Genomic DNA, 24,480 nt, shown 5'->3' on the forward strand with positions numbered 1-24,480 from the left:
AATTACTCCAAGTAAGCAATTAGCTTAATTCTGAAAATCACAAATAATACTATGTGAACATATGCATAAAAGTATATGTACACAAGTTTAAAAATAGAGTCGTTGGGGGAGAGGGGGGGGCAGGGGGGGAAGCCAACTGCTTCGATGGTTAAATTAAATGCATAAGTTAAAAATATAGGCAAATCGTCATTAACGGACCATGATTTGGCAACATGCACATAATTAACCATGTTTAAGGCCAAAATCCTCCTGAAAGTTTCTTACCAGCAGGTTCTGAGACTTCCATGCTGGCATCTGTAGCATCTGGCCCTGAAGGAGAGAAACTGAGAATTATTTGTTTGGAACAGCAACTAGAACTGTGTCAAATTAATTCAACTGAATGCAATTCCATGCATCATAGGAGTTCACTACATTTCACAAGGCAAGAACATGCATCTTATTAATAAGATTTTACATGGAGCAAGGGCACTTTGGAGAGACACACTAGTCATTATGAGGCAGTGCTAACATCTAAAGCCATAAAAAGGTGAACATAATCCTTGGTTTTCTATCTAGTACCAGTGCCAATCATATTTTAATTGCAATACAAACCGGGAAACATTATATTGTTTGTATCACTATGGCGTAGGAAAGATAGAACCTAGTGCATGTGTGCTCAAATGCACAGAAACCAAAGCAATGAGGTAATGACGAACTTGTGCAAAACCTTTGTTCGGCTACAGTTGGAGAACTGTCAGTTTTCAACAATCCATTGCAGGAAAGAAACAAAAGCAATGGAGAAAAAAAAAGAGTAGATTCACAGAATATGACTAAACATCATGAATTATTGAAGGAAAAAAGACTTGGGAAATTTGGGTTTGTATTATTAGAGCAAGGAAGTTAAGAGGTGACTAAAAAGACACCATTAAGATTATAAAGGATATAATAAAGCAAACAGTGTTGGATTGTTTCAGCTTCTTAGTATGAGCATATGGCAGCATGAATTTTAAAATGACAAAAATTACAGGGAAAATTGGACAAAGTTGCAAAGAATGCAAAATTCCTTGCAGCATGCTAATGCTGAACTACACCCCATAAATTTAAAAAATGGATTATGAAATAATGGAATAAGGAAAACAAGGTTAAAAAATGTCTTAGATTTGTTGGAGCATGGATAGCTGATCCCATCTACAATATGTGGTCTATCAGAAAGCTGAAGCTGAAACAATTAGATCTTTTAAGGAAAACGTGGATAGATATTTGAAGTAGACAACATATCAAAGCAAAATATTAAACAGCCACAATGACATAAGTTGTACAGTTCACTTCAAATTCATTAATCTTAATGCTTCATTTCTTATTATTTGAAGCCGATGCTTTGAGAAATAAAAAAAGTTAGTTTTTTTTTGAATTGGTAAGAGAAAAAAAAACTAAGTACCAGATAAAGGATTCAAGTTCTAATCCTTGGTTTTATTGATTTCTTCCCCTTGCTCTTTTAAATTTAACTTTCTAAGTCTACTGGCATGCTTTTTCCTCGTCCTTAATTTTTGTCAAGGGATTAAAAAACTTTGAAAAATCAGTCAGTTTTACAGTCAGCTCATAGTACATTGAAAACTATTTGCTGACATGTACTAAAATCATCTGCCACAATTTTGAGTTTGAACAGCAATGCAATGTTTTGTTTCTCCTGCTGCCCAGGCACTTTGAATGAAGCAGAAATTACTTCAGGAAAATTATGTTACTTCCCTAATAAAAAGAGGCAAGACATGGTAGCAAAATCAACAAACATCCAAATCCTGTACCTTTGCCATTAGTTTGACACAACAACCCAGCGTTGGAGGTAGTACAAGAGAAGGTTTACTAGACTAATGCCCAGAATGGGCAGGCTATCTTACGAGGAAAGATTGGACAGGCTAGGTTTGTTTGTATCCACTGGAATTTAGAAGAGTAAGTGGCGACTTGATTGAAACATAAGATCCTGAGGAGTTTGACAGGGTTGATGTGGATAGGATGTTTCCTCTAGTGGGAGAATCTAGAAATAGGGGTCACTTGAAAAATAAGGGGTCACCCATTTAAAACAGATGAGGAGAATTTTTTTCTCCGAGGGTCATGAGTCTTTGGAATTCTCTTCCTCAAAAGGTGGCAGAAGCAGAGTCTCTGAATATTTTTAAGGCAGAGATAGACAGATTCTGGATAGTTACCAGGAGGTTGGGGGGGGTGGTGTAGGTGGAAATGTGGATTGATCAGTTCAGCCATGAACTTATTGAATGGTGGAGCAGGCTCAAAGGGCCGAGTGGCCTACTCCTGCTCCTAATTCGTACGAAGCACAAACTCTTAATTGCTTGTCCAATGTTTGCCAAGTGTTGAACACATACAGGTGTCTTAGCACGACCAAATGTAGACATGAAAACCTACAGAACAATGACAGCAGCTACGCTTAGATCAAGAAAGATGGACTACATAATGTAGATGGGACCAGCTATAATTCCTATGCTTGTAATTTGCTCCAGTTACATCCCAGTAAGTGCTATGGAAATGTTTTGTTGGAATAGACTCCTGAGCATCTCAATGTTTCACCTACTGGAACAAAATGGCAGCTATATTTTACAGCTGTCATCCTGGCATCAAGATCAGGTTTGATCAGGTTGAAACTTGCTATCCGAAGATAACAAAATATTTGCAGCAGCAAACTATAAATTTACAGAAGTTTGTGAAAATGTCAAAATCTGGCAGCAGCATTTAAAAGGTCAATTTTCAGAATGCCTCCTGCTGATGGAGAAATCCTTTGGCGAAATCGTGGGCATGATATATGCCTCCTTGTCAGCATAATTTCATAAAATTTACCCGATAATTTCACGGCCCTCAGTGGATAATTTAGTGTCTTGTACGGAATGGGCAACTGATGTGAAGAATCATCCAGTGGTCTGTGCTGAATAGATTCAGGGTATCAGTTGGGGGTAACACCCTTGATCCAATCATCTAAGTGTCGACAGGATTATCAGCTCTGATAAACTCAAAGCTATGATCCCAATACCTCTCCATCTCGGCACAAAGAAAAATGACTTCTAGAGCAGTGGTTCTAAATCAGCGTTCCAGGTGAAAATTTCAATGGGTCCACCAGTGGCTCTGTCTCCACCCTGCGGACAATTTAAAGTAAATTTAATGCTGATCCCTGAAGATTATAATATCCACAGAGAGTTTCACCTCCCAATCCCAAGGCACTAAATGACACCAGCAGAATCATTTCAGTCCCCAGCCCCTGAAAGACATAAGGAACTGGAAACCGCCGTTAGCCCCAGAGGCACACGCTCATCGGTCTAGTTCCATGTTGTCAAGACAACAACAACCAGTCTCAGCAGGCGTGTTCCACTTGGCTCATTAGTAACAGATAAGAGGAGAAGCAAGAGCTGGTACGGCTGTCAATGCCATCGGTCTCATCAGCATTCTATCAATTCCAGGGACAGCCTACCCAACACTCAATGACAGCCCACCAACCTCGGCAATAGTCTACTAAAACATAACCAAGCCAGGATGAACAGTGAGCATAACATGCACTTATGATGTGGAAGCATTCTTCGACAAACACAAGTTGTTAGTCAGCACCAGCAACAAGTTTCACATTAAGTAAAACAAAAATACTGTACAGTTCTATAAAATAAAAATATTTGTTACGGGGTGCGTGAAATTTTAACAGAAGGGGGTTTCCAGAAGCAAAAAGGTCAAGAACCTCTGTTCTAGAGCAGAAGTATCAGAAATAACCAGCTTTCTATTTATAGATTTCTTTTTTCAAATAGTGAGAAATCAATAACTGAAATCTAAAATATGACTTAGGTAAATTTAATTTTATTTTGCATTCTTTCATGGGATGTGGAAGTCGCTGGCAAGGCTCTGCCAGCATTTATTGCCTATGCCTAACTGCCCTAGAGAAGGTGGTGCCGATTCACCTTCCTGAAACTTCATTGAAATCAATGTGGTGTAGCTACACCTGCAGTGTTATTTGGAAGGGTGTTCCAAGATTTTGATCCTGTAACAGTGAAGGAACGGCGACATAGTTCCAAGTCAGGATGGCGTGTGAATTGGAGGGGAACTCGCAGGTGGTGGTGTTCCCATGTGTCTTTTGCCCTTGTTCTTCTAGGTGGTAGAGATCATGGTTTTGGAAGGTGCTGTCGAAGGAGCCTTGGCGAGTTGCTGCAATGCATCTTGTAGATGGTACATATTGCTACCACTGTGCACCAGTGGTGGAGGGGGTGAAGGGAAATGGGGCGCCGATCAAGCATGCTGCTTAGTCCTGGATGGCGTTCGAGCTCCATGACTGTCATTGGAGCTGCACTCATCCAGGCAACTGGAGAGTATTCCATCGCACTCCTGACTTGTGCCTTGTAGATGGTGGACAGGTGTGCTGCTCACCCAGTCTGGCAGATACGCCCTTCAGGACCCAGACAGTTCAGTCAGCAATGCTGCTACCAAGCCACATTGAAGTGCCCCACCCAGTGTATTTTGTGCCCTTGCTACCCTCAGTGCTTCCTCCAAGTGGTGTTCAACATGAAGGAGTATTGATTCATCAGCTGAGGGAAGGTAGTAGGTGGTAATCAGCAGGTTTCCTTGCCCATGTTTTACCTGATGCTGTCAATGAGACTTCATGGGGTCAGGAGTCAATGTTGAGGACTCCAAGGGCCACTCTCTCCTGACTGTACACTCCTGTGCTGCCACAGCACAATCTTTAAGTTTAGAAACATTACATCAGTCCATTCCTATTATAACAGCTTTGTTTTGTAGCTGAAACAAATTTTACATCATTCAGGATATCGGCTACAGGGATAGTGTTGCGGCATTAAACAATGATGTGAAAAAGGCAGTAAACGCAACAACTTTCCATCCAATTACTGCAAAAATATTAAATAGTTTTAAGCAAACATTTGATAATCAATTTATTCAAAAACTTGTGCAAGCCATACTCTTTCACATTTTCATTAACAAGAAAAAGACCAAAAAAGCATGGATTCAGAAGAAAGGAAACTGAGCTGAGGTACTTAAGAAATTGCGATTTAGACGCTTGGCAAGCACGAAGCAGCCATCAAGCTGCGTTTGGACATGTATTAAAATCATTTGAACAGGAATCTCTGGTGCTAGAAATTGAATCTTTCATTTAATATTTCTAAGTTTCCAAAAAAATAGGGTTTCAGCAGCTTTGGAAACTTTCAGCTGTGCCACTGATCATGACGTTGAGTGGGACAGAAAAACTGAGGAGCCAGATAGAGTCAGGATGTCTCAATACAGGATAACAGTGGACAAATTGACAATGTAAGCCAGAAGGTCCAGGAATTCTATTTTCCTCAGTAAAAAGGTTATAAGATCTGCTGTGTCGTCTCCCCAAAAGAGGAAAGTATGGGAACTTCTGCTACTGGGAAACTAGCAGACCATTGAGGTCTACTGTGCTGGATTCTCAAAGTCAGAGTAAATTTCAGCATCCCATTCTGCTGTAAGGTAAAACAAAGTTCATCACTTATTATCTCTCTTCTGAATATTGGACTAATTGCCTCCAAACAGAAGGTCCACGTGATTGAATTCTGCCTCCATCATATGACCCTGTGAGGACTGAGGCTGACAGAAGGGTGTAATTAATGCATAATGGAAGCTGTCTATAAATCTGGGCATAAGAATTTAGAACAGAAGAAACTATCAACACAAGCACGAAACTGCAAAACTACATACTTCACTTTTAATTTCACACCAGTTACAAACACATAGTAAGAGGTACAATAGGAGTTACGTATCAAGGGACAAATTTCTCATACCTTTTAATGGTGGATCAAGAGGAGTGGTGGGGGGGTGGGAATGAAGATTCCGCCCACATCACAGATGTGCCCCAACCCCTTCACAAATTCTCAGATATAGGGCATGTGCATATTGTTCCTGAGGACAAACCCCCGATAGTGCAACTGGGATATTCACATCTGGGGATTAGTCATGTGGTCAATTGCAGCATTAAATGGGCCTCAGTGGACCCTAAGATTCGACAAAAATTGCCTTCGACAACATTAATAGGCTGATATTAGGACAGCAGAAATTTCAGTTACCAAAGAGGAAACTAGGGACACTTTTTTCCCTCTAATTTAAAGGGTTCATCAAACTATGAAGAAATGTTTACATGGAAAAGTTCAGGGAGAAACATTTACTGACAACAAGCATCATACATGAGGTTTTTAATGTTATATAGTGTTTCCCCATTACCAAACTGTGTCAAGAAACCATCTCACCATTATGAACCAATAAAATAACAAAGCTTTTGGGAAAAAATTGCTCCATCTTCCCCCTCCCCACAATTTTACCCCCATTTATTTTGTTCTTCAGATTATTTTAAGAAAAGCTAAAGGGTTAATTTCAGAAGTTTTATTCCGGAAAGATCTATATGGTGTTTAAGGCAGCACGTGCACAAACAAATTACATGACAGATTACACTAAAGACACACCCTATATAAATTTATTAGATCCAACTATAATCAATACTTAAAACTTTAGAAAGTAAATTAAAGAGAGAGAGAAAGAGAGGAGAGAGAGAGAGAGAGAGGTGGACACAGGCAGGGTGTCTTGCCTCGTCTTAATTTGAAAATTTTAATATAAAGATTTGAATTGCGAACAGAAACAAAGCTTAGTTTCTTAATCTGGATTTAGACAATAGTTCTAAAGGGAAGCAGGAAAGCAGGCAATCCTAACATCACAATACGGACATTGGTTGACTTGTTTTCTAAAACCAATTACAAAACACTAATTATATGTTTGCTATATGTTTGCTATATAATTATATGTTTTGCCAGGGTTGGGGCCGACCATGACTCATGGCCCTCCTGCCTTGGGCGCTATGGCGTTGGAAGGATGAATGAGAACGGGCAGAGACTGCCTGAGTTGTGTACCTATCATAACCTCTGCATCACCAACTCGTTCTTTCACACTAAACCCTGTCACCAGGTTTCATGGAGGCACCCAAGATCACGTCGTTGGCACCAGCTAGACCTCATTGTCACAAGGCGAGCCGCCTTAAACAGTGTTCAAATCACACGCAGCTTCCACAGTGCGGACTGCGACACCGACCACTCCCTGGTGTGCAGCAAGGTTAGACTCAGACCAAAGAAGTTGCATCATTCCAAGCAGAAGGGCCACCCGCGCATCAACACGAGCAGAATTTCTCACCCACAGCTGTTACAAAAATTTCTAAATTCACTTGTAACAGCCCTTCAAAACACTCCCACAGGGGATGCTGAGACCAAGTGGGCCCACATCAGAGACGCCATCTATGAGTCAGCTTTGACCACCTACGGCAAAAGTGCGAAGAGAAATGCAGACTGGTTTCAATCTCATAATGAAGAGCTGGAACCTGTCATAGCCGCTAAGCGCATTGCACTTTTGAACTACAAGAAAGCCCCCAGCGATTTAACATCCGCAGCACTTAAAGCAGCCAGAAGTACTGCACAAAGAACAGCTAGGCGTTGCGCAAACGACTACTGGCAACACCTATGCAGTCATATTCAGCTGGCCTCAGACACCGGAAACATCAGAGGAATGTATGATGGCATGAAGAGAGCTCTTGGGCCAACCATCAAGAAGATCACCCCCCTCAAATCTAAATCGGGGGACATAATCACTGACCAACGCAAACAGATGGACCGCTGGGTTGAGCACTACCTAGAACTGTACTCCAGGGAGAATGTTGTCACTGAGACTGCCCTCAATGCAGCCCAGCCTCTACCAGTCATGGATGAGCTGGACATACAGCCAACCAAATCGGAACTCAGTGATGCCATTGATTCCCTAGCCAGCGGAAAAGCCCCTGGGAAGGACAGCATTACCCCTGAAATAATCAAGAGTGCCAAGCCTGCTATACTCTCAGCACTACATGAACTGCTATGCCTGTGCTGGGACGAGGGAGCAGTACCCCAGGACATGCGCGATGCCAACATCATCACCCTCTATAAAAACAAAGGTGACCGCAGTGACTGTAACAACTACCGTGGAATCTCCCTGCTCAGCATAGTGGGGAAAGTCTTTGCTCGAGTCGCTCTGAACAGGCTCCAGAAGCTGGCCGAGCGCGTCTACCCTGAGGCACAGTGTGGCTTTCGTGCAGAGAGATCGACTATTGACATGCTGTTCTCCCTTCGTCAGATACAGGAGAAATGCCGTGAACAACAGATGCCCCTCTACATTGCTTTCATTGATCTCACCAAAGCCTTTGACCTCGTCAGCAGACGTGGTCTCTTCAGACTACTAGAAAAGATCGGATGTCCACCAAAGCTACTAAGTATCATCACCTCATTCCATGACAATATGAAAGGCACAATTCAACATGGTGGCTCCTCATCAGACCCCTTTCCTATCCTGAGTGGTGTGAAACAGGGCTGTGTTCTCGCACCCACACTTTTTGGGATTTTCTTCTCCCTGCTGCTTTCACATGCGTTCAAGTTTTCAGAAGAAGGAATTTTCCTCCACACAAGATCAGGGGGCAGGTTGTTCAACCTTGCCCGTCTAAGAGCGAAGTCCAAAGTACGGAAAGTCCTCATCAGAGAACTCCTCTTTGCTGACGATGCTGCTTTAACATCTCACACTGAAGAATGCCTGCAGAGTCTCATCGACAGGTTTGCGTCTGCCTGCAATGAATTTGGCCTAACCATCAGCCTCAAGAAAACGAACATCATGGGGCAGGATGTCAGAAATGCTCCATCCATCAATATTGGCGACCACGCTCTGGAAGTGGTTCAAGAGTTCACCTACCTAGGCTCAACTATCACCAGTAACCTGTCTCTAGATGCAGAAATCAACAAGCGCATGGGTAAGGCTTCCACTGCTATGTTCAGACTGGCCAAGAGAGTGTGGGAAAATGGCGCACTGACACGGAACACAAAAGTCCGAGTGTATCAGGCCTGTGTCCTCAGTACCTTGCTCTACGGCAGCGAGGCCTGGACAACGTATGCCAGCCAAGAGCGACGTCTCAATTCATTCCATCTTCGCTGCCTTCGGAGAATACTTGGCATCAGGTGGCAGGACTATATCTCCAACACAGAAGTCCTTGAAGCAGCCAACATCCCCAGCTTATACACACTACTGAGTCAGCGGCGCTTGAGATGGCTTGGCCATGTGAGCCGCATGGAAGATGGCAGGATCCCCAAAGACACATTGTACAGCGAGCTCGCCACTGGTATCAGACCCACCGGCCGTCCATGTCTCCGTTATAAAGACGTCTGCAAACGCGACATGAAATCGTGTGACATTGATCACAAGTCGTGGGAGTCAGTTGCCAGCATTCGCCAGAGCTGGCGGGCAGCCATAAAGACAGGGCTAAATTGTGGCGAGTCGAAGAGACTTAGTAGTTGGCAGGAAAAAAGACAGAGGCGCAAGGGGAGAGCCAACTGTGCAACAGCCCCAACAAACAAATTTCTCTGCAGCACCTGTGGAAGAGCCCGTCACTCCAGAATTGGCCTTTATAGCCACTCCAGGCGCTGCTTCACAAACCACTGACCACCTCCAGGCGCGTATCCATTGTCTCTCGAGATAAGGAGGCCCAAAAGAATAATCACAAGATGTTTCTAATCCCCAAAACAGCAATAAAATGACCAGAAACACATCTAATAAAAATAAAATTTGACATTCATTTTTTCTTCGGCCTCCTCGTCTTGAGAGACAATGGGTAAGCGCCTAGAGGTGGTCAGCGGTTTGTGGAGCAGCGCCTGGACTGGCTATAAAGGCCGAATCTAGAGTGACAGACTCTTCCACTGCAGATAAAATTGGTTGTCGGGCCTGTTACACAGTTGGCTCTCTTTGCACTTCTGTCTTTTTTCCTGCTAACTGCTAAGTCTCTTCGACTCACCACTCTTTAGCCCTGTCTTTATGGCTGTCTGCCAGCTCTGGCGATCACTGGCAACTGGTCAACGTCACAGGACTTTGTGTTGCATTTGCGGACGTCTTTAAAGCGGAGACATGGAAGGCCGGTGGGTCGGATACCAGTGACAAGCTCACTGTACAATGCGTCCTTGGGGATCCTGCCATCTTCCATGCGGCTCACATGGCCAAACTTATTCAATCACTGTAAATTAGTCACCTTGATGATAACTCCTGCATGGCATAAAAACTCTTCTGCAACGTCCTTTGACTCACTGGGAACAAAGCCCCTGGAGATAGTTTTTCTTTCAAAAAACACTAATAGCTACCAACTTGGACATAATCAGGACCAGAATATGCAGATAATGTACTTCTTGGTGGAGCTTTATAAATAAAAAAATTCCCTAAAACCAAGCCCCACATCATAACCTGGAACAAGGGCACCCAAACTAGATTCGCCATTAATCGGTCAGAAAAGCTGCCAGTATTGAGCAGCCACACCAGTAACATTAATCCAAAGTCAAAAAAGGGCCAAAGTCAAGAAACACAACTTCATCTTGTATCACCAATATGTCATATATGCCCATATGGATTATATGCTCGGACTCCATTAATACAGCATTACATTTTGGATGGATGATTTATTTAAATTTCTTAGAGGTACCTCAGTCACTTAGCAACAGATGATCCACTTGGGACCCAGAAGTTGTGGAAGTCAGTCCAATTCACGATAATTATGCATTTAAGTTTGAATCAAAGGACCTCCTAATTCAATTATCAATATTAATTCCACAATGACTATAACTACCAAAACAATCCTATAAATTCTCTGGAAAGCTTCCATGTACAGAACCCGGGAGCATTTTTGGAAACCTGCACTTCCCTCTTCAAACAATGGGCAATCTTCCAGCTTCCCTCTGCCAAATAAATTTGGTTTCACTGGCTGTTTAACATATAGATAACTTCAATTTGTCAACTCATTCATTATCAATCCTGGCTACCAGTCTGATCTAACAGTTAGAATTTTACGATTGGGAGAAAAGAAAGGGGTTATCCAATTAATCTAGAGATTCTCCAAGTGATCATTTTACAAATTGGTCTCCTTCTGTGGACAAGCTGCAAATACTGACTGTTCTGTAACTAGCTTTACTAATCTTAGAAATTATGTAATTGTATACTGCTAGCAGAATAAGATTAAAAATCAAAACCTTGTGACTCATACCAAATCATTGAATTTCAGAGCACAAAGTTCCACAAACACTTGATTAAGCACATGCAAGTCCAGACTTTTGAAAACATGAATTCCTACTTCTCTCCACCCAAAAATTACATTCTGCCAAGTGTGGAGATTGCCAAAACTGTCTTAATATGTCAAGAGGAATTCAAATCTGTGAAATAGGCTGATGAATGGGCAGGTGAAAAGGAATGGGATCAGGTGAATGTTATGGTTGCCTTAAAAAAAAATCAGAAGCATGTTTATGACTGTGCAATGTCCAACTTGGTATCAAGCAAATTAACTGGAGGTGGTTTTGAGCAATTTCAGCAGAGGGCTAGCTTAACAAATTTAACAGCATAATGTTGATCATGCAGGATAAACCTACAACTAGTAAAGTCAGATCAGATTAAACAAGCATGACCCAAATGGATCAAATGGACAGCACAGTGGTTAGCACCGCAGCCTCACAGCTCCAGTGACCCGGGTTCGATTCTGGGTACTGCCTGTGCGGAGTTTGCAAGTTCTCCCTGTGACCGCGTGGGTTTCCGCCGGGTGCTCCGGTTTCCTCCCACAGCCAAAGACTTGCAGGTTGATCGGTAAATTGGCCATTGTAAATTGCCCCTAGTGTAGGTGGGAGAATGGTGGGGATGTGGTAGGGAACATGGGATTAATGTAGGATTAGTATAAATGGATGGTTGTTGGTCGGCACAGACTCGCTGGGCCGAAGGGCCTGTTTCAGTGCTGTATCTCCAAATAAATAAAATAAATAAACAGATCAAATGTAAAAGAAAAATGTATTCTAAAACATTAAGAAAAGGGATGGTATGAGCATGCACAAACATGTAAAATGTATCAAAGAAGCAGACAGAGAACATGCAAAGAACAGAGCTGCCATGCAAAATAGTAGGAAATTCTCAGTATTTCAGTCCAACTAAATATTGGAAAGACCAAAGACGTTGTTTTCGGTCCCTGCTCCAAACTTTGTTCCCTAGCTACCGACTCCATCTCTGGCCCTGGCAACAGTCTGGACTAAGCCAATCTGTTTGCAACTTTTGGGTCACATTTTATTTCAAAAATGAGCTTCCAAGACTGCCTATTCCACATCCAAAACTGCTGCCCCTGTCATAACTCACACCAAGTCCCATTCCCCTATCATCCCTGTGCGCGCCATCCTACATTGACTCTCAGTCAAACAACATCTTGATTTTAAAATTCTCATCCTTGTTTTCAAACACCTCCATGGCCTCGTCCCTCCCCATCTCTAAACTCCTCCAGCCCCACAACCCTCCAAGATATCTACACTCCTCTAATTCTGGCCTCGTGTGCATCCCTGATTTTAATTGCTTCACCTTTGGTGGTCATGCCTTCAGTTGCCTAGGTCCGAGTTCTGGAATACCCTCCCTACACCTCTCTGCTCGCTTTACTCCTTTAAGTCCTTAAAATGTACCTCTTTGACCAAGCTTTTCGTCATCTGACGTAATATCTCATTTTGTGCTTCGGTATCATACTTTGTTTTATAATGCTCCTGTGAGGTACCTTGGGATGTTTTATCGTGTTAAAGGCGCTATATAAAAACAAGTTCTTGTTTTTGTTCAACAGTAAGAGGGCAGCTAAAGGAGAGAACCTTCAAAATCACACAACAGGCACAAAACAGAGTAAGGACAAGACAACAGTGATTATCTCCCGAGTGTTAACATGGGAGGACATAAGCAACATATTCTCCATCAAGAGAGAGTATCAAAGCATTAATGACTGATCTAAATGGGATCAAACTCCTCGTCAAGCTACTATCATGCAAAAGCACCAAGTCCCCATGGATAGATGGTATCCAAGTTGACAGAGAAGGGAGAACAATTGAGGCACTGATGAACATAGAGGCAGTCACAGGACATTGGAGTTACCAGCAAATTAAATACACTATATTCAGCTGTTTCCAAAATGGGCAACCAGAGATAGGCTACTAAAGACCTATGTAGAATAGTAGAATTAAATTAGAAGTAAATTTGGATCACCTATAGCATACTAATATGGTAAATAGCAGTCAACGTGGATTTAGATGTGTAAGATCCTACCTGAACTACCCCTTGACTTAATTGAGAAAATGACATCCCAAGTAGAAAGAAGCCCCATGACAAGTTGCACACAGACTTCCCAAAGACATTAAATTAAACCATTCACAAAAGGCTATTAGATAAAGCTGTGGGGATTTAGGGTAAATCCGGGTTGGATAGAAACTGAAAGGCAGAAAACAAAGCGTACCTATAAGAGGAGTTACTCCACATTGAGGAGGCAAGTACTAAGTGGAGTGCCCTAAAGATCAGTGTTGGGATCACGACTGCTTCTAATTTACATCACTGACTTGGATACGGAAACTCAATGCAAACTGGACAAATTCGCAAGCGATTTCAAACAAGAGGAGATAAACTTTACTGAAGTGTAAAGTGCTGTAAATAAGGAGAAATGAGGGACACGTACGCCAAATGGTATTGAAATAGTTATGGATGAAGCTGAAAGAGGGCTTGAAGTCTTGGTAGACCACGTTAACCACATCCAACCAAAGGAGCAAACAAATATCAGACAATATAGCAGAAACAGTAGAATACAAGTCAAGAGGAAATCTTCATTAAACTGTACAGTGCCTGTACCATACTTCAAGCTTTGCCCAGTGGCATAAAATAAACCTCCTTGCCCACTTGTACAAACTCCAAGCTCTGCCTCCTGTCATATGATAAATGCGTGCAGACCTCCCAGTAACTTGAGCAAGAAATGCCATAGGAGATGTACTAGCGACTACTGAAAAATTACTGCATGAAAGTAATGCAGACACCCTGCCACCCTCAAAAATTGGGAATTTATCTATGAACACACTCATTTTGTCCATGTACAAATATGTATGGTGAAAATACTTATCCAGAGAAATAACACCAAAATAGCACAAAAAATTCCCTCGCTACTAGCATAGTAACACAGTCGCAGTTTTTGGAGCAGTCATGCCAGAAGTAGAGTGTAGGAAAAATCTGAAGAGGAACGTCCTTCTAAGGTTTGAAGATCAAGAACACAAATTCCTATCACCCTACAGGGATCAGGGATTTGTGCAAAGAGCAAGTAGATAGACTTCATAGTGCCACAAAAGTTTTATTTTTGTACTCAAACCTTGGACTTCTATATCTTTTGAAAAAAATGAAAAGGATTTTACTCGGTGAAAGACACCTGCAAAAATAATTGGAATTCCTGCAATGTTTTGAAAGGAAGTTAAGAACAAGGGTTGAACTTTATGGACATTTTGAAAGGAAGCTAAACTTATAAAAAGATAGGAAGGTCAGCAGTTTCAAGGAAATCACAAGGGTTTGACCTTTCCTCAGAGCAGCTTTCAAACCAGGGGTAAACACTGTGTCTGGACACGTGACCATGTTCAAGAAGATCCTTTTTTACTTTGGACCCTTTAAAAAGCCTGTACAGTGGACAAAGGGCAGGCATTTGAAATCTTTGCTTGACCTACCTGGAGCAAGGGAGAAAAGACCCAGAAAAGTGTTACCTCTCTCCGTAAAGGAGACTTGCATCTCTTGAAAAGGAATCCTGCATTTCAAAGGTGACAGATTCCTGTTGCCTTCGGTCTCTGAAGAATTTCTGCATCCAGTGAGATTCCCACCGCCTCATGTGTTCTAAAAAACACTGAAATATGAAGAATTCTTCTACTGCTAGACTGCTGCTTCAAAACCCAAGCAGCTCTGTTGCTCCATCTTGATGGAAGACCTATGTGACGCCTGCTGCAGTTAAATTGCCGTGAACACCTACCCATCACAGACTGTTGATCAACCTTGCTTGGAGAGACTAAGTGGCATCTGACTATTGAACTCTGGGACACCTCACCATACGGAAAACATCCTACCAGAACGTGAACTTCAATTTTTTTTTTTTTTATTATTCCTTCTATTCCTAAGAAACAGCAGTAATGCAAAACACCCTTTCGAAACCAGTTAAACATTGCTCTTTGAACGTATGTGTGCGCATGATGGTTAAGGGATTAAGGAGTTTTCTCACACATATAGCGATTTATCTCATTAGTTAAGACCTATTATTTCTTTTCCAATGAATAGTTAATGTTGTTGTTTAAAGAAACCTGGTTTGGTGTGCTCTATTCGGTGGGAAAAATAGTGTGTTTAATTTGGCTAGTCTTAGGTAGGTGCGAAACCTGGATATGCTATGGCCTGTGTAGTAGTGGGACCGAATTAACAGTACATTACTCCCGCCTTTGTCGTAACAATAGTACAGTTGGAGTACATCTGCATCTTAACATAGCATGATGAAGCACAGCAATTCTTTTTGTTCAGTCCCTAACAATCTGTGCTGAACCAAGAGGCATTTCAATAAATAAAAACAAGAAATGCTGGAAATACTCAGCAGGTTTGGCAGCATCTGTGGAGAGAGAAGCAGAGTTAACGTTTCAGGTCAGTGACCCTTCATCAGAACTGGCAAATATTAGAAATGTAATTGGTTTTAAGCAAGTAAAGCGGGGGGTGGGGCAAGAGATAACAAAAGAGAAGGTGTTGATAGGACAAGGTCACAGAGAATAACTGACCAGAAGGTCATGGAGCAAAAACAAACGGTATGTCATTGGTGTGGTGAAAGACAAAGTATTAGTGCAGAGGGGGTGTTAACTGACAGAAAAATGAACAGCCCTGGCTCAAAGCACAAACATGAAAGAAAGTGCGTAGGCAGAGTAGAAGCAAACTAAAATAAAATTTAAAAAAAAACAAAAAATAAAAATAAAAAAGGGGGACCCCCCGTTATGCCCTGAAATTATTGAACTCAATGTTCAGTCCAGTAGGCTGTAGCGTGCCTAAGCGGTAAATGAGATGCTGTTCCTCGAGCTTGCGTTGATGTTCACTGGAAAATTTCAGCAATCCCAGGACAGAGATGCGGGCACGACAGCAGGGGGGTGCGCTGAAATGGTCAGCAACCGGAAGCTCAGGGTCACGCTTTCGGACTGAGCGGAGGTGTTCCGCAAGTGGTCACCAAATCTGCGTTTGGTCTCCCCAATGTAGAGGAGACCACATTGTGAGCAGCTAAAACAGCATTTTAATAAACTCCAGTGGCTGACATTCGAAGAATGTTGAATGGAGCTTATATACACTCCCTCTGAACTGAAGCCGTTATTGCACTTTAACAGAGGTTTGGAATGAAGTCACTTTGCTGCCCTCAGCCAGAAACCTCCACAGAAGCCTGTGGAGATTTGCTTCCCTTTCTATGTAGCACTCAATAGTCAGGTACAAGTTTCTTTGAGGTATATGTAACAATTCTACAAAAAAAAGTCATTCTACGATTCTATGAGTGGTGTTTGAAACGTCTGTTGGCCAGGAGTTTGAGGGAGTACTCTGCTCTGATAGCAACAGAAGGCACCAGGCACACCATGCCATATGCAGAATATGCCATTTAGAAGCAAGTACTCAGACACAAATCAGTACTATGCAGAAAAAAAAACCCAAATGTAACCCCTCTCTCTGTCATAACTTCTTGCAATTCTCAATATTCAGGAGTGGGGAATAGGGTAATTACTGTACTGCATCCTAGTAACATATTCGACTGTAAAAAGGTCACCTTGGCTTAGCTGGTAGCACTTTGTCTCAAGTCAGAGGTTGTGGGCTCAGGCCCACTCTCAGACATTAGCAAATAGTCTCGGCTGACACTTCAGTGCAGCAGAGGCAGTCATACATAGACGGTGCCAATTTTGTTAAATTGAGCACTGTGTTTGTTCACAGGCACTTGACATACCATGGCATTATCCCCTTGGAGTGCAAGGGAGATCAACACCTGTTGTCCTACTCCATGATCTACTAATATGCGGAAACGATGGGCCAAGAATCCTCTTTACCCAGAGTGGTGAGAATGTGGAACTCGCTGCCAAAGAGTGGCTGCGGGAAACATAGCTACATTTAAGGGGAAGCTGGACAAGTATTGAGGGATAGAAGAACCTGTTGATAACTAGAATTGGAGAAAGCTCATATGGCGCATAAACACCAGCATAAATGGCCTCTTTCCATGTTACAAATTTGATGTAAAAGAGCAGAGTTCTCCCAAATCTCCTGGCCAACAGCCATTCAAACTCAGTCACAATAGCCGGAGACCATTCGGCCCATCAAGTCCATGCTGGCTCTCTGCAAGAGTAATTTAGCTAGTCTAACTCCCCAGCCCTTTCCCCATTGCCTAGCATTTTTTTTTCCTTCAGCTGCTTTTCCAATTCCCCTTTAAAAGCCACAATTGAATCTGCCTCCACAACCTTTTCAGGCAGTGCATTCCAGATCATAATCACATTGTATAAAAAAGGTCTTCGTGTCGCCAGGTTCTTGACCCTTCTGCCAATGATGTACGGATGTATGATTTTGAACACTAATCAGATCTCCTCTCAACTTTCTCCAAGGAGAAAAAGCCCAGCTTCTCCAACGTATCCACGTAACTGAAGTCCCTCACCCCTGGAACCATTCTCGTGAATCTTTTCTGCACGCTCTCTAATGCCTTCACATCCTCCTAAAATGCATTTCCCAGAATTGGACACAATACTCCAGGTGAGGCTGAAACAGTGTTTTATGACGGTTCATTATAACTTCCTTACTTCTGTACTCTATGCCCCTATTTATAAAGCTCAGGATTCCGGATGCCTGAAACAGATTAACTGGTCACAGTCATTCAGTGTTTGTTGGACCTTATTTTGTGCAGACAGGATTCGGTATTTGCTTAAATTACAGCGCCAAAGTAGTTAATTGGATATGAAATACTTCGAGAAGCCTTGAGTACACGGGCAGTGCTACATAAAATATATAATCTTTCGGACCAAACTTGCTCCCTCACTTCTTCCAAATATTGCTGCTTCTTTCATTTTACTCAACTTAATCTAGCCTGTACTACACAACACCTGCAGCTGGAACAGCACTACAGATTTCCCTTGAAATGAAACCCCACAGCAATTTTTCTTCAGCTCACATCAAACTCATCTTTGGTTTAAGATGCAACTGACAGATAACAATCATGGCCATTAGGACAGATTTCAACGGCAGATTCTTCCAAGATCCAAGTCTTCAATCAGATGTATTTCAATGACTGAATCATCTTTCATATCAAATTATTTCCTAAAAATCAGATTTATCGATTGCAGTGCATAACTACAAAATATAAACTTGGATAAACAATTCTACTCCTTCATCCAAGTAATTAACACATATGCTAAAAAGTTGAGGCCACAGTAGATTCCTGGGGAACACTACTTGCAACATCCTGCCAGATAATGAACATTTTATCCCAGCTCTGTAGATAACTAGTTTCTTTCTTCCTCCCTGAAGTAATGGAATGAAATTTGCATTTCCCAATCCAAAAGGCAAAATTCCTGAATATAGGAGCACTTTGGAAAACTATGACCAAAACATCTGCAATTTTTTCACCTACTTCTTTTAATACCTGGGCTGGAAACCATCAGCTGCTGCAGATTTGTTCACCTTATGGCTCATTCTTTTTTCCATTACGTTTTTGGAAGCTATATTAAATTCACTAAGTTCCTCCCCATAACTTACTTTTAGGTTTGCTTGTATTTTGTCCACTTTTGCCAGTGTTGAAACGAATGGTGGTTGTTGGTCGGCACAGACTTGGTGGCCCGAAGAGCCTGTTTCAGTGCTGTATCTCTCCATGACTCTATGAACACGTATTTTCCATTAGTTCTGCCTGCATCCGTCATTTATGGGCCACATTTATTATATTTATATAGGTTTTTGCTGTTGGCTTTCATATCCTTTGCAACTTTTTTTTTCCTTCATATATCCTTTACACACTTATTACTTGTTCTGTATCCCTCTTTTTTTTTTAAATAGCTCTTCTAGTTCAATGGATTTCTATTTGTGCTTGCATTTGTACAAGCCTTTTCTTTGAGCTAGACACTGTCTTTCCCCAACTCTGTACAGCCTTATCTGACCCCAGAAGTGGTCGCAGGAACCCGAAACACTCCCTTCTACATCATCCTTCAAACCATGCTTTGACAATCAACCTTGGTTTCCCTGTCTGGTTACTTAGCTGAAGGCTGCTTCTTAAACCTAGAATTTAGCTCCCTGAAATCCCTTCAGAGAACCTCAAACCCACTTTTGTCAATGTGGGTAGACACATGTCTAAGTGGGAGAATTAAAGCTTGCATTGAGATTTCCTACATGGCAATTTGCTCATTTGAGCTGCCCCAATAGGATGCAGATGCCTGGCATCTCCATGTGAAACAAAAAAAGGACAATGCCTAGTCAACCCTAATGCGGTTATGCACATTTCAATGTCTCTAGAAAGGGGCATCTGAACATCCACCCTCCTGGCTAGTAATGAATGTAAAAGGTAGCAAGAAAATACATACAGATAGGGAGAACAGAAAGAGAAATTTAACTGCCTTGCCATTCCTACATAGTTATCAGAACATGTTGTTCAGAGTCAATTTCACCAAGGTCAAGGCAACAAAGATGGAAGACAAACAGGTCATAAAATTGATTGGCTTTTACTGTCCTTCAAAGATAACTTGAATTTACAGACCACCTTTAGAACAAAACGTCTTCAGTGTCTAATGGACTCCAAGGCAAAGCAGGAGACATTACATCAAGCTTTTGGCCAACAATCCTAAGAGATGGGTTCTATAATGGAACTTAGAGGACAAAAGGCTGGAGATGAAGAGTTTAGGAAGAGAGGACCAGAGAGGTTGGGGGTGTGGGTACACAGCTGGAAGAGTTTACAGACAGAGATGGGCAAGACCAATTTAATTTGTAGCCATCGGAGACCAGAAACCATTACAAGTCACCAAAAACATGGGGTGATGGGCAAGAGGGACTTGGTGAGAGATAAAATACAAGCAGCAGACCTTTGCATGAGGAAACGATTACAGAGTGCTGTTGGAGGCCAGCCAGAAAAGTATGGGAAGAGTCAAGACTGAAGGCGGCATGGATGAGAGGTATGACACGAAAGGAACTTCTTTGACCAGGAGTTCTCCCCCCAACCAGCAGACCCATTTACCCGCCTCCAGCATTCTCCCTCTATCTGGACCCCTCCCCCTGGCCTCTTACCTGCTCCTAATCTCTTCATTGAAAACTGTCGGCGAGACATTGGTCATCTCAATTTCTCTGCCCCCCTCACTCACTCTAACCTGTCCCCCTCTGAACTTGAGGCACTCCGTTCTCTCAGGTCTAACCCCGACATGGTCATCAAATCTGCAGACAAGGGTGGTGCTGTTGTTGTATGGCGTGCCGACCTCTACCTTGCAGAAGCTCAACGCCAACACACGGACACTTCTTCTTACCTCACTCTGGACCATGACCCCACCAACGAATATCAAGCCACTGTCCAAAGGACAGTCACTGACCTCATCTCCTCTGGAGATCTTCCCTCTACAGCTTCCAACCTCATAGCATCACAACCCCGGACAGCCCGCTTCTGCCTCCTTCCCAAAATCCACAAACAAGACTGTCCCGGCAGACCCAATGCGTCAGCCTGCTCCTGCCCCACTGAACTTATTTCTTCCTATCTAGACTCGATCTTTTCTCCGCTGGTCCAGTCTCTTCCCACCTACATCCGTGACTCTTGACGCCCTACGTCATTTTGACAATTTCCAGTTTCCTGGTCCCAACCGCCTCCTCTTCACTATGGACGTCCAATCTCTCTACACCTCCATCCCCCACCAGGATGGTTTGAGGGCTCTCCGCTTCTTTCAGGAACAGAGGCCCAACCAGTCCCCATCCACCACCACCCTCCTCCGCCTGGCTGAACTTGTTCTCACATTGAACAACTTCTCCTTCAACTCCACGCACTTCCTTCAAGTAAAAGGTGTCGCTATGGGTACCCGCATGGGTCCTAGTTATGCCTGTCTTTTTGTGGGATATGTCGAGCATTCTTTGTTCCAGTCCTACTCAGGCCCCCTCCCCCAACTCTTTTTCCGGTACAGTGATGACTGTATCGGTGCCGTTTCCTGCTCCCGCCCTGAACTGGAAAACTTTATCAACTTTGCTTCCAATTTCCACCCTTCTCTCACCTTTACATGGTCCATCTCTGACACTTCCCTTCCTCGACTTCTCTGGCTCCATCTCTGGGGATAGGTTGTCTACTAATATCCATTATAAGCCCACTGACTCCCCCAGCTACCTCAACTACACTTCTTCACACGCTACCTCCTGTAAGGACTCCATTCCATTCTCCCAGTGTCTCCAACGCATCTGCTCTGATGATGCTACCTTCCATGACGGTGCTTCTGATATGACCTCCTTTTTCCTCAACCAAGGATTTCCCCCCACTGTGGTTGACAGGGCCCTCAACTGTGTCCGGCTCAGTTCCCACACCTCTACCCTCACCCCTCTCTCCCAGAACCATGACAGGGTTCCCCTTGTCCTCACTTTCCACCCAATCAGCCTCCATATCCAAAGGATCATCCTCCGCCATTTCCACCACCTCCAGCGTGATGCCACTACCAGTCGCATCTGCACCCTCCTTCCCCCGTCAGCATTCCGAAAGGATCGTTCCCTCCGCTACACCCTGGTCCACTCCTCCATTACCCCCACCTCCTCGTCCCCGTCCCATGGCACCTTCCCCTGCAATCGCAGGAGGTGTAATACCTGCCCATTTACCTCCTCTCTCCTCACTATCCCAGGCCCCAAACACTCCTTTCAGGTGAAGCAGCGATTTACTTGTACTTCTTTCAATGTAGTATACTGTATTCACTGCTCACAATGTGGTCTCCTCTACATTGGGGAGACCAAGCGCAGACTGGGTGACCGCTTTGCGGAACATCTCCGCTCAGTCCGCAAGCAGGACCCTGAGCTTCCGGTTGCTTGCCATTTCAACACAACCCCCCCCCCCCACCTCTCATGCTCACATCTGTGTCCTGGGATTGCTGCAGTGTTCCAGTGAACATCAACGCAAGCTCGAGGAACAGCATCTTATCTACCGATTAGGCACACTACAGCCTGCCGGACTGAACATCGAGTTCAATAATTTCAGAGCATGACAGCCCCTCATTTTACTTTCATTTTCAGTTTTTTTTTTCTTTACATTTTTTACAATTTTTTTTTTGTATTTATTCATTTCATCTTAGTTTCTTCAGTTTGCATACCCACTGCTTTTTTTTCAGGTTTGCACTTGCTGCTGTTCAATATTCAGTCCGTTAACACCTAATCTGTACTAATGCTTTGTCTTTCAACACACCATTAACATATTGTTTGCCTTTGCTCCATGACCTTTTGGTCAGCTATGTGCCCTGTCCAATCTACACCTTCTCTTTGTTATCTCTTGCCCCACCCACACCTCACTTGATTATAACCTGTGACTTTTCTAATATTTGTCAGTTCCAAAGAAGGGTCACTGACCCGAAACGTTAACTCTGCTCCTCTTTTCACAGATGCTGCCAGACCTGCTGAGTGGTTCCAGCATTTCTTGTTTTTATTTCAGATTTCCAGCATCTGCAGTATTTTGCTTTTATTATGACATTATGACAGGACAGAAACTCAGCTCAGGGTTGAATAGGATGCCATCGTTACAAACAAAGACCAGAAAGAGGAATGGAGTTGGCAACAAGTGCACAGAGCACGTGGGTGAGAATTGAAAATGATGGCTTTGACCATTTCAATGTTCAAGAGGAGGAAATAGTCTGACATCTAATCTTAGATAAACTGCAATTAGTCTGAAAGAGGAACAGCAGATGAGATCTAGGCAGACGGCAGAGGGGTAGAGGTGGGTGCCAAAAGCATCCATATGGAAAGCTGACCAAATGTCACCAAGTTTGTGTTTTGTTGCAGAAATTGTCTATTTAAACAATGGATAAAGCACCATGTAATTCACATTGACCTGTGAGATCTTGTAAGTTACACTCAAGTTGCACCAATGAATGGATTTTGTTATAAACATGGAAGTATAAAGGGAACAGTACTTTTGCCTATTCCATAAGTCTATACACAAGCTACGCTAACTTGTTCCTCGAATTTGAAAAGGAAGGCATTACACTGAGGGGAAAAGAATGGACAGACTAAAACAGTAGCATTAACAAGGATTAATACACCAGGTTACATCAGTGTGCATTGTGCACTCACTCTGGTCACAAAAAAACAGCTTTGTTCAAACAATAATCCAAATATTCAGCAAAGGTTTGACAGGATCTACTGAATCCTAAAAACAGTTAGAATGTCCACATCGGTAGCTGATATACTTAATTATCATCTATGTTAGGACCATTGATTATCAGGACTGTAGTTTAAGTATTGGAGTTATGCATTACTGGGAATTTCAAATAAGTATAATATCAGCACGAGTAATCACTTAAAGCAGATTAGTTGATTAAATTTTTTGTTGCTTACCATAGAACTATAGAAAAGTTATGGCACAGAAGGAGGCTATTCAGCCCATCGTGTCTGCGCCAGCTGATAAAACTAGCTGCCCACCTAATCCCACCTTCCAGCACCTGGTTCGTAGCCTTGCAGATTACAGCACTTCGGGTGCATGTTCAGGTACCTTCTAAATGAATTGAGGGTTTATGCCTCCACCAGCATTCCGGGCAGTGAATTCCAGACACCCACCACCCTCTGGGTGAAAAGCTTTTTCTCATGTCCCCTCTAATCCTTCTACCAATCACCTTAAATCTGTGCCCCCTGGTAATTGACCTTTCCACTAGGGGAAACAGGTCTTTCCTGTCTACTCTATCCAGGCCCCTCATAATTTTGTACATCTGAATTAAGTCACCCCTCAGCCTCCTCTGTTCTAAGGAAAACAACCCTAGCCAATCCAATCTTTCCTCATAGCTAATTAGTCCATATATGTCAGACCATTAAAAATTGGTTTCACAAACGCTGAAATTTCAACATACCTGTATTAGCTTTGTAGTTGAGGTTACAATGGGGCTTGCTAGTAAATCTAATCAGCGTTTGACTTGGCATTCAAACTGCCCCATTAAAAAAATCAGATTGTATTTAAAAGGAGAAGTAGATTCTGTAGGAGGAAATGTCAATTATAATCTATCGCACATTCAAATTTCTGTGTCAAATTCTTTGCGGTAACATTGCTGCTAAACACCTCAGGACATTTTACCATGTTGTAACCATAATATTAATGCAAGTTGTCACTACTGTATATAGCATGTACTTCCTATAAATATCGCTTTTTTGACACGGTTGCTAAAACTCGTATAAAAAAAGTGTATCCTGACTCAATACAACCAGTAACAAAATACATCCCTATTGTTATAAAACAGCCTATCCTCTAATGTACTAGCAGCAATACCTCATCATACACTAAAGTTGATGTAAAAAAATCATCCAGAATTCCAATCCATAAGCATACTTATTGTGACAAGTTATGCAACACGCTCACATTTTCTCAATACTTTCTGGGAAAAAGCAGTCAATTTTTAATTAGCAAGTAGAATTTTGAAT

General features: G+C 42.6%; 1 protein-coding gene across 1 annotated transcript in view; it reads right to left on the minus strand.

Moving 5' to 3' along the window:
• The window catches only part of gspt1 (G1 to S phase transition 1), a 68,774-nt gene that overhangs the window by 33,544 nt on the left and 10,750 nt on the right, over positions 1–24,480 (minus strand). The window contains exon 2 of the mRNA XM_068056247.1: positions 265–309. Coding sequence (XP_067912348.1) covers positions 265–309 — 45 coding nt within the window. The remainder of the gene's footprint in view (positions 1–264; positions 310–24,480) is intronic.

The sequence above is a fragment of the Heterodontus francisci genome, chromosome 24 (assembly GCF_036365525.1).
Source record: "Heterodontus francisci isolate sHetFra1 chromosome 24, sHetFra1.hap1, whole genome shotgun sequence".
NCBI lineage: Eukaryota > Metazoa > Chordata > Chondrichthyes > Heterodontiformes > Heterodontidae > Heterodontus > Heterodontus francisci.